Source organism: Orcinus orca, chromosome 9, assembly GCF_937001465.1.
Source record: "Orcinus orca chromosome 9, mOrcOrc1.1, whole genome shotgun sequence".
Classification (NCBI taxonomy): Eukaryota; Metazoa; Chordata; class Mammalia; order Artiodactyla; family Delphinidae; genus Orcinus; species Orcinus orca.
The window spans coordinates 18,892,948-18,905,033 of NC_064567.1; the positions used below are offsets into that span (position 1 = coordinate 18,892,948).

General features: G+C 39.7%; 1 protein-coding gene across 2 annotated transcripts in view; it reads right to left on the reverse strand.

Annotated features, from left to right (window-relative positions):
* Positions 1-12,086, reverse strand: part of EXOC4 (exocyst complex component 4) — an 811,980-nt gene that overhangs the window by 231,830 nt on the left and 568,064 nt on the right. For both annotated transcript variants that reach the window (XM_004272179.4, XM_049714951.1), the window contains exon 11: positions 7,733-7,952. In XM_004272179.4, coding sequence (XP_004272227.1) covers positions 7,733-7,952 — 220 coding nt within the window. The remainder of the gene's footprint in view (positions 1-7,732; positions 7,953-12,086) is intronic.

Consider the following 12,086-nt stretch of genomic DNA (forward strand, 5'->3'; position numbering starts at 1 on the left):
TTTTTCCATTTAATGGTTTTCATGATGACTTCCTACAGACCTTAAATGGGACTAATCTATTTAGGCTAATAAAAGCTAAATCTATTCTGCACCATGGAGTGCAGTGGCAACAGCTGGCCGCAATGCAAATAACACTCAAATCCAACATTCTTCATATTAACATAATTTGATATGATGAAACCATATGCTATTGCTGCTGGCCACACTTCCCTGGGAAACCAACAGGAGGTTACCGGCAGTACCATGGCTTAGCTGGGGAAATAACAGGCTTGGGCATCAGTGTAATGGCAAATCATTACACTGTAAGTAGCTGTGTCTACCAACTTTCAGTAAGGCTTAACCAGAGCTCCAGCGATCACTCAACCTACCAAAAACTTTCATTTGGAACCTTCCTGACACCTAGAGTTTAGACCACCTTGGCCCTATTGCCTTAACAGCAATACTTCTACACTGCTTCCCGCCAGAGGGTTTTCAAGGAAAATATAGCAAGGTGAATATGTTGCATTCTATATAATTTGCTTCCAATTATTAGCTGTAGTGGGATGAATAGTGTCCTCCCAACATTCCACACACAATCTCAGAATGTGATCTTAACTTGGAAATAGGGTCTTTGTAGATAGAATTAAGGTTAGGGTTGAGGTGAGATCATGCTGGATTAAGGTGAGCCGTAAATCCAATGAGAGTGTCCTTATAAGAGCCAGAAATGGAAAAATGGAGAACACGGGAGAAGCCCATGTTAGGATGGAGGCAGAGATCGGAGTTATACTTCCAGAAGTCAAGAAGTACCAGGACCACCAGAAGATGGAAGAAGCAGGGAAGGGTCTTACTCTAGAGCCTTTGGAGGGAATGTGGCTCCTGGCCTCCATAACTATGAGAACATCAATTTCTGCTTTTTAAGCCACCTAGTTTGTGGTAACTTGTTATGTTTGCCCTAGGAAACGAACATAGTAGCTTTTTTTTTTTTTGGCGGTACGCGGGCCTCTCACTGCTGTGGCCTCTCCCGTTGCGGAGCACAGGCTCCGGACGCGCAGGCTCAGCGGCCATGGCTCACAGGCCCAGCTACTCCGCGGCATGTGGGATCTTCCCGGACCGGGGCACGAACCCATGTCCCCTGCATTGGCAGGCGGACTCTCAACCACTGCGCCACCAGGGAAGCCTATAGTAGCTTTAATGGTCATAAATACTGCATGTTGCCTCTGCTGCTAACGAATGATCAGCGGGCAAGTCCAGGAAAAAGAGAAAGGAAGTGAAACAATACCATCTCCTGCTGTCACTCTAGGGTAGTGGAAACAGAAATTATAGGTGGGTCTTAGAGCACAAAGAACAGGAGTGAGTAAGCAGCAAGCTAGTGATAAGAGGAGATGCAGGCTGAAATCTACAAAGAGATGGCAGGGGTGCAGAGGCACCGTCAGTACAAATCAGAAGTGTATGAAGGTGAGAGTCAGGGAGCAGGCGGGTAGCCGGTAACAGCGGGCAATGCTGCAGTCCAGATGTCTGTGACACGGGCAACGAAGGTGATGTGTTCTACCACCATTACTCCGCCTACACCTTAGAAATGATGCCTGTGTGCCTAGGACACAGATTTTATTATTCTTGTTTTATAGAGGAGGAAATAGATACGGAGAGGTTAGCAATTTGGTCCTGACCACAAAATTATCCATTGAAATGTCTGGGATTTCAATCTATTTGTATCTGATTCTAAGACTTATGGATCAAGCTTGATTCAAAGTATCAAACAGAGCCCTCTGTTACAAACCTAAGTGAATTAAAGAATGCCTCAATTGTAATTTTTTTGTACTTCCTCTCAGGGCAATAACTGATTCTATGGAGAAGAAAGATCCAGGCCAGCGGCACTAATTCGGGCTGCATATGTCGGGATCATCTGGGCAGCTTATAACACCTGGATGCCCAGGCCCCACCCCTGACCAACTGAACCAAAGCTCTGGGATGGGATCTAGGTGTGTTCAGAGAGCTCCTGGGTGATTCTAATGGGTATTGTTGAGAACCACACCCCTCCAGGTAGCCAGCGAAAGCACAGGAGGATGAGGAAGAGATGAGAGTGTGGGGTTTGAAGGCCACCTCTAACCATCTGACTTCTCAGATGTGCTCTGACACATACTGGGGCAATGAGGAAAATGAAAATATGCTTTAAATGTTTCAAGATTGCCTAAAATTTTTGACTTGCACAGCTTATGTTTTTTTTTTTTTTTCCTCCAATGATGGGGGAACAGAAGCCAAAGCATTAGGAAAGCTGTCTCTGTCTCACATTGCCCTACATGAGCCAGAAAACATAGTCTCATCCTGTGTCTAGAAAGAACTTTGCAAAATTCAGCAACGTGCTAGACTAGGAAGCAGCTTCCGCTGCTGCTGCTGCAAATATTGTTTTTACAATTTCTGTGCCTGTATGAAACAAAGCTGAATAGCTTTTTGAAGTTAACTACTGTTGTTTGTCTCAAGGCTAAGAGTCCAGAGTGTTAGAGCCCCATTTCCTAACCTCCAGCTGGAAACGCTGGTATTAAGACAATGCTTCTAAAAGTTCTGTCTCTATTAAAATCAACTAGAGGGCTAGTTAGACCAGAGATTCCCGCACCCCATCCCAGAGTGGAGTGAGGTTCAGGAATCTGCATTTCCCACAAGCTCAGCTGATGTGGATGCCGCCCGTCCACGGATCACACCTGGTGTTGCACTGGTACAAGGCCGTGCTTCTCAAAATCTTATGTACATACAAAGCACCTGGGGATGCCGTACATATGCAGATTCTGACTCAGAGGTCTGATGTTCCTGTCCACAGACCACTAAGTAACAAGGATACCGGGTATTCCACTGGGAGGTAGGGGAGAAAACTTTACTTGTAGTTTTTGTTCATACAGATGTCCATTCAGCTATGTGATAGGTAAGGGATTAAAAAACTTAAGCATTAGTCCCCCCTCCCCTTTTTTGGGTGGAGATACTAAAGAAGAATAAATTACATTCCCCAAACAGTGATAAACTAGGGAACTGAGGGAATTTTTCCTCATGTCTGATAAATGAACAGTTGGTAGATGCCTGTTACATATAAGGCATGAGGGAGTATCCACTTCAAACAATCAATTGTTTCCATAGCTCCATGTCCGGAATGCCAGAAGATCTGACTCAAGAGAAATGAGGAATTTCTCTTAATGGATTTCTTTAATTTGAATCAGTATACTCTGTCTTGCAATGGATGGAGCCATTTTGCAGAAAAAGTGATGGTAATAGAGGCCTCGCAGATGGTAAGAGCATGAAGTATAGTCCATCCTGCTTCTATCTGAGAGCATCAGAGGCATAAGAACTGTGACATTTTAATTTAAACATTGTCATGAATCTTAAACCCAAGACCATGAATCTTACACCATGGGGGCAAAACACGCACACCCATGCCCTTGTACTAAAGAAGTCATCATTCATTCATTCATTTTCATTCACTCAGCCATTTATTCAACATTGCTTTCTCTATAGCAGGCAGGTTGCAGGAGCTGGGGATTTAGGAGGGAACCATCTGTGACAAATATCCGAGCTATTCCATCTGTTGGAAAGTGGTTTAGACGCTGAGGCAAGAAAGATGGTTGGTTTTACACTTCTACTCCTGTGAGGCAATATACGGATTTAGAGCAGTACATCTCTGGCTATGGTGAGAGTCTGGTTCCAAACTCTCCCCCCATCCCCCCAGTCTGTCACAGATGTATACTTTTATAAAATAAATAAAAATGAACTACTGGAAAAAAGAAATTTTTAAAAACCCGGTGATAAAAACACAAGTCCCAATTTTTTACTGTTAGGTTCAACAGACAATGTCAAATTGCTAAAAAAAAAAAAAAAAAAAAAGTGTCTAAATGCTTACTCTTAAACTCTGCCCATCTCATAGCAGACTAGTAACAAATAGGTTAGCGCATGGGATCCAGGGTTGGGTCGCCTGGGTTTGAATTACAGTTCTAGCGTTGCTAGCTAGGTGACTATGGATGGGCAAGTTATTTAATTTCATTGTTTCTCAGTTTCCTCCTTATAATAAGAATGCCACCTTCACAAAGCTGTTGTCAATGCATATAAAACATTTACAAGTCAATACATATAAAGCACTCAGTAGTGTCTGGCTCACAGTAGATGTTTTAAAGTGTTAGTTGTCACCATTACTACTATTTACTATTATGAATGCTATCATTACCACCATTAGACTTCCACTGTTACTACTATCACTTTGGGCATCTGCACAGTTGTTTCACCTATAAAATGGTGCTTGTAATTTCTTCCTTCCTATTTCCTTCCTTCCTTCCCTCCTATGAATTCTGTGCCTAGAAAGTAAAACTACCAATGCAAAACTACATTATCACCCAAGTAAATGCCCCCTTATAACCGACTGTCTATCCTGACCAATGTCATTTCAAAGAGGAAAGGACAAAATGTCCTGGGGTTTTCTGCGTCTGCACATCATCAGGTAAGTAGATGGAAGCAGCACTGAGACAGCTGTCTGTCCACTCTCTGTGGAGAATCCAGTTGGGCTGATGCTTCATGACACTGGGTGCTGCCTCCAGGGAAAGGCACGATCCCTTCCACTCTGTGACCAAACAACAGTCTAGCAGAGGGAATGACTCTGAAGGACATGTAATTGAATACTTAACCCGCCTGCATTTTTCACACATACATATATTTCTTCAAGCTCCCTTCTTAACAATTGTTTTGTATTCTCAGCTAAAATGGTTGAGAATAATTTCTCCATTATTTTTCTTTAGTTACGTCTAATTAGCTGAGAATAAAAATATCAAGGTGACACTGAAACACATTTAAGAAACATTGCAATTTGAGCATGGGAAATTATGTTTGAAAACAATTTACAATCATTACAAAGCAAGAGACTTTCTCAAGATGGGAAAGGAAAATAACCACCTCTTCACTTGCTTTTGTAATCTCATAACTGACAATATTAAACAAATTTACTGATATGGTCTAACTAATTTGCATTCCTATAAAATTTTTATGAAGAAAGAGAGGACAACAAAATAACCAAATAAGAAAGCAGGTGTTTGGGCTCTGTAAACATATTTGGAGGTTGATAACTTGCATGGCCTTAGTTTTAAGACTTACTCACTTACATATAACTATCATATCTTGACAAGGTCAAAGAGAGGAGAGGTAAAGTTGGAGTTCTTACATAGCCTCAGAATGGAGTAACTGACTTAAAGAACAAGAGGTGTAGCAACATGTACAAATGGCTGGTGATGAGGTTATGAGTGAGTTGACAAGCACATCGGTAGGCTGCCCAGAGATGCCATTTAGCCAGCAGTGTGTGGCCCTGACATGGCCCAGACTGTAGTCAACTAGTGGAGTTTTAATCTGTCTTTGTTACTCAAGTTGAAAATCATCATGTTTAATGAGCCAGCAGCATCTTTAGTTCCCAGATTCACTCTGTAGTGCATTATTTCTCTTACATTTAGTACGCTAAGCATATTAAAGTTGCTCTGTGCAGCATACGGCATGACCCTTGAGGGATATACATACTGAGAGGTTTTCTGATGGAGAGGATGTTAATGATATTGTCAGACATAAGATAAATGTAAACAAGTTTTTGTCACTCTCTTTCTCATCTTCCCACTCTGACTCTGCAGTTAAGACTCTCAAAATTTATTCACTGTGTCCATCCACCCATCCACCCATCCACCCATCCACCCATCCACCCATCCATCCATCCACCCATCCATCCATCCACCCATCCACCCATCCACCCACCCACCCACCGACACACATAAACATTCATTCAACAAGCTATCGAGTGTCTTCCTACTGCCTGATACTGTACTATACTTTTGGAACTTAATTTCTAGTGGGAAAAGATAGGAAATCAACAAGCTAGAAAATAAATGATTATAGTTGTGCTAAGAAGGAAAAAAATTAAAATGTTAAAATAGTGACTAACTGGGGAGATCTATTCATGATCCTAACAAAAAACAGAATTCCATTCAGATGACTAACTGAAGAAATATTAATGAAAAGATGACTGACAGAGGTACAGGCAGCACTGAAAGAAGCAACAAGGGACGCTGAGGCACCCAGACACCAGTAACAGCAGAAAGCTATCATCAAGGGCCAAGGAGGAGAGACGGTGTTACCAGCGTCCAGTGAGAGCTGAAGCCATACAGGAAGTGTCGCCTGGCAGGACCTCTGGTGACAGAGGGAGGCACCCAAAGACAAAACTATGATCCAAAGTGGAAAGGAAGGAGATAAGAACCCAACCTCTTTCTCCTTTCACCCTCCAATCTCCTGCTAGTGCTTCCTATTGGCAGAACCTGATCACAAGTCATTGGCAAGGGAGTTTTGGTGACACAGTTCATAGTTTGGCTTCAGTGTTGAGAACAGACAGATTCGGAGCAGGAGGTGGGGGCGGGGGGGGGGATGGAGAATAACCAAGGAAGGGGACCTACTTAGGCAGGATAGTTAGGAAAAGCTTCCCTGTGGAGGGGACGTTTGAACAGGCACCAAGAGAAGATGCCGGCCATGCAAAGAGCCAGTGGAAGAGTAATCCAGCAGAGGGATGGGACGAGTGAGCACATGCCTTTGCTATTCTCCCTTCTCTGCATCCCATACTCAGTACAGATCCTCACTAGGAACACATCTAACATAAACTCAGGCAATGCAAATGAACACTTTCCTGGGTGTGATGCTATTGTTTAAGTTCTGGTAGAAGTGAATGTCTCTATTCTATTTTCTCAATACCATAGAAGAATTTGCTTATAAAAAAAGAGTGCTCACAACTAGGACATTTCCCTATGAAAGGGCCAGCATTTCTATTAATTCTAATGTACAAAGAAGGAAGAACCAAGGAAGACATATATAAAAGCAGGTAAAGGCAGGCAACTGAAGCAACTATATATATATATCACTTATAGAACTTCTCTTTGAAGATCTCAAGTCTTCTACACTTTGAGATATCCTCATACCATGCAACTTACATAAAACTATGCTATTGTACCCATCATTCTCTTAAATGAAGAAACACTATAAAGATTCAATTACAGTGTAATAATAATTAACGTATAGCCAGAATTGAAATTCATAGTAATTTTCTTTTAGTCTTATATTTACCTCTAAGTCACTGGCTTAAAGCATATAAAACAAACACCTCAAGTCTATTAATCCATACATCTGACAAATTATCTTATTTCTGTTGTCCAGAAACCATTTCTTTATACAATGAAAGTAAAATTTTCATATTAAGATGATCATCACTTAAATTAATAAATGATCTGACTTTTAAAAGCCAGTTTTTTGGGTGGGTTCAAATTCACTGTGAGCTAGCCAAGTTATATACGGTAAGTCAGCCCTCAAATGGTACAGAGGGTTTACTGTTGGTAATTGAGGTTAGGCAGAATAACTTCCTTCCTATAAGTCCTTCTACTCCAGGATGCATTCACCATTGGAAAGAGATGTTCTTTTCAAGGACAAATTCCAGGCCAATAATGAGGAGTTGCCTGCATGTTAATGAGACTCACCATCTCCCATATTCAAAGCTAACCACTTTTTTCTTAAAGATCTTCAGGAATTTCCATTATCTCTACACTAGTCCTTAATTTCCCTGGTGCCTGTTTAATTTATTTCCTCTTGTTTTGTCCCTGATGAATATGGAAACAGATGGTAACTCTTCTCCTTCTTTTTTCAATTTGTGACTCTTGCCAAATCAATAAAAACTGCAGATAAAAATAGTAAGTTCAAAGGATGTGATTACCTGTAGGAGAGGCCGCTGCACCCCCAGCACTTTCATGGTGTCTGCATTAGCTAGGATCTTCAGGGGGTCAGATGTTTTCGTGACTCCTTCAATCTCCTTGTTGATCTCAGCCAAGACCTGATTGAGGAAGATGTTTTTGATGTACACGGTGAGAAACTCTCGAAGAGGACACTGTTTGGCTGGGCCAAGTCCCAGGGCGTGCTCTATCTCCTGAATGAATCTGAAAGACAAACAGAGCACAACCACTGTTAAGTGTATCAGAAAGATAGCTACAGAAATATGACCAAACACACGTGGGTATCTCTGACTTTTGCTGCTTCCACGGAGAGATGTGGGGAAATTACCAGAACTCTCAACAAGAGCAGGTCACTCTATTTTCCATCTACATATTAGTTTTTTCTAACACAAGTTATTTCACTTATTCAATAGAAATAGGATGAAACAGAAACAAAAATTCCACACTAGGGGGAAAAGAGGAGAGACAAAAATATTTTTTATTAGTTCAAGAAGGAAATAAGAATATAAGAAGCAAAAGAAAGCATTACACAAAAAACCAAATTATGATGCAAAGTACATCCCAAATACTGCATATTTCTTACTAGGATCTTTATACGTGTAGATAGAACTTCTAAAAAGAGAGAAAAAGAAAGGATAGTATTTAAATTTATGATGCTGTTGGGAGGTAATGAAAGGAAACAGGATGGGAGGTGGGGGCAAAGGAGAACTTTAACCTTATTTGTAATGATCAATTTCCTTTATTAAAAACACTTAAAGCACACATAGCAGAATGTTAACTGTCAAAACTCAGAGATGAGTATGCAGATATTTGTTACATTATTCTTTGTACTTTTCTACACTGGCAGTTCCTGCTTTCATGGTTCTGATATGCACAAATGGAAGTTACTAAAGTTTAGTGAATAACACCAGTACAACAAGATTTGAATTCCAGTTACCACAGTATGTTAACTGTGAGTAATGGCATGAAGTACAAACTCTAGGGCTTCAATCTAGAAATCTCTATGTAAATAATTAATGTTTATCATAATCAACGATCAAACATGTCACTTCTTTCAAAGTCAAGCAGTGATTGGTCACTGCACATCCGTTACGCAGTTCATGGACAGACAGCAAAGTGTGTAGCTGTGTTGTCTCCTTGTCTCTCAGTGATAGACCCATGTGACAGTTTACAAAAATGGATAACTGAAAAAATGAATTGGCCCAAACACCTAAAAGTACAGGGGGAAAAAAACCCTGAAAGTAACACTAGGAGCGACATTTGAACTGAATGTAAATGGATTTACAGAAGAAATAACTGACCCTGGGAACATCGACACTGGCCCCATTTGAGAGGTATCTGCAGCCAGAGTAAAGGTGGACTTACTGACCTTAAAAGAGAAAATGATTGTGATAAAAGAGATGAAGACACCCCAGGGGAAGGGATGTAGGCAAAAAATGTTACCTTAAAGGAACCCTTGGAGACGTTTCATGACATTGAAAAGCAAAGAATAAAATGCTGGCAGCTGATCTAAACTGAGAAGGAAGTATGACATTTCACCAACGCACAGAAAAGATGCTCACTGTGTATCATAAAGTACCCAAAAAGAAGGTGGCAAGCACTGTTCAAATTACTCTTGGTAAGATTTACAAAGAAAACACTTTAATTCTCAGTGTTTCTAATGTTACAGTGTATGAATACATATTAGTTCTACTTTTCATTTCTGTATATATTTGTAACTGACAGTAGAGAATTTTTAATGTTTTCACAAAAACTTTTAAAGTCATGAAACAATTGTGATTTTTCCCATTAATTAATATTGCTTTGCATGGTGAGTTTTACAGTTCCACAATGCTTTGCAAAGTAAGAGTGGCCTCGTACTTTAAATTTTTCTCAAAAGTGTAGAAGCGAAATAAAATGAAACAGAATCACATGAAATAAATACAAAAAAATGAATGACTAACTGGGAATATATATGTGCAACTTATGTCACAGATGACAGTTAGTAAAAAAAACAAAGAACATGGTAGAAAAATGATCAAAAGACATGAAACGACAATTTACAGTAAGTGACCATTAAACACACCAAAAGTTTTAACTTCATTCATAATGAGAAAAATGAACTATACTGAGATACCATTTTTTTGGTAATTAATGTATTTTTATTATTTATTTATTTATTTTTAACATATTTATTGGAATATAATTGCTTTACAATGGTGTGTTAGTTTCTGCTTCATAACAAAGTGAATGAGTTATACATATACATATATCCCCATGTCTCTTCCCTCTTGTGTCTCCCTCCCTCCCACCCTCCCTATCCCACCCCTCTAGGTGGTCACAAAGCACCCAGCTGATCTCCCTGTGCTATGGGGCTGCTTCCCACTAGCTATCTATTTTACATTTGGTAGTGTATATATGTCCATGCCACTCTCTCACTTCGTCCCAGCTTACCCTTCCCCCTCCCCCTGTCCTCAAGTCCATTCTCTACGTCTGCGTCTTTATTCCTGTCCTGCCCCTAGTTTCTTCAGAACCATTTTTTCTTTTTTTAGATTCTATATATATGTGTTAGCATACGGTATTTGTTTTTCTCTTTCTGACTTACTTCACTCTGTATGACAGTCTCTAGGTCCACCCACCTCACTACAAATTACTCAATTTCGTTTCTTTCTATGGCTGAGTAATATTCCACTGTGAGATACCATTTTTTATACCCATGCATCAGCCAGATTCCAAAAGTTTGAAAACACACTGTTGGTTTAAGTGTGGACAAAGAGCCATTCTCATATATTGCTGATGGGAGTGAAAAACGTTACAACCCTCATGAAGGGCAAATTGGCACTATCATCCAAAACTACAAATGCATTTCCTTTGACCCAGAAATCCCACTTCTGGGAAATTCTTCCGACAGCTGTTATCTAAATATGGATGAGATGATCTATGTACAGGGTACAGGGATCAGTGGAGCACTGTTTTTATGGCAAAAGACTGGAAACAATGCAAAAAATCCATCAATGAGAGATCAGTTCAATAAACTATGGTGAATCTACACATTTTGCAATACTGGGCAGCAGCCCCAACTCTCAAACGTGGAAGCTTTTGATGCACCAACATGAAAAGATCTCTAGGATATATATTGTTAAGTGAGAAAAGCAAGGTATTTAGCAGTGTTCATATTTACTATATTGACCTGCATATAAGAATTATATAACCTCATTTATTTAATTTACTATAAAGACATCCTGAAGGGATTCACAAAAAACTAGTAAAAGTGAGTACCTACAGGAAGAAGGGATGGTGGTGGGGCCTGGCAGAGGACTGGGAATATACTTTTCAATTTTAACTTTTTATAATCATTTGATTGTTTTAAAAACTGTGAATATATTAGCTACTCAAATAAAATTAAATTAGTGTAAAAATTATCAACATTTATCAAAGACTATATTTTATAAATTGCTTTCCAATTAGACCACATTTAAAGTTTGGTGTATAAATGTTCCTTAAGTTTAGCCGTTTAACCTAATTAAGAGTTTCCTTTACTTAATAAATAAATACATCATGGTTGTTCTTCCATATCACCAGTGAAACATTCCATTAACCTCTGTGGCATGTGGAGGCGGGGGGTGGGGGGAAGGAAGGAGAACACAGGGGATTATCAGAATCACCCAGGAAAGTGGAAATTGAGAAGCCATGACAAACAGCAATGAGGTTTCTTAATTGATGTAATCAACATGGAAAGGGAAATAAAAGCCTGACCCAAAACAAGATATAATAAATCTTTAAGAAGAGAATGAGTAGAAGAAGCCAGGAAAAAAATGAAGAAATAAAGAGTACATAGTTAACCATGGCTATAATTTTAAGATCTCCAAATACCACATCGTACTATGTTGCCTCCTTCTGATCTCATCTAACCCTCAGAGACACCATCCACCCAGGGGCATCTTGGTCCCCTTGGTCTGACTCTGAAAGACAACCACTGTTATTAATTTAATAACAAGTAAATATACCAATCATCAGAAACGCTATTTATTCTTTTCAATGGGACTTAGAAGAAGAGTTTTCTGAGCAGAAGTACTTCTTGCATTTCCAAAATCTTTACCAGTTATTAGGAGGAGATTTTTAGTAGTTAACCTGCTCCTAAACAAAGTGACAGAGGCTCTAAATTATCCACTTTTTCTTTTTTTCTAGTCCCTTATTTGTCTTTGGTGCCCCTTAAAACATGAAACTGCTCTGAGCAGCACGGATGGAGGCGCTCCCATTACTTTCAGCTGAATGATCTCTTTCGAATACAAATCATTTATTCCCTAAAGCACACACATCAGTCTAAAATGACACATTCAGGTTGATGGTGTCATCTCT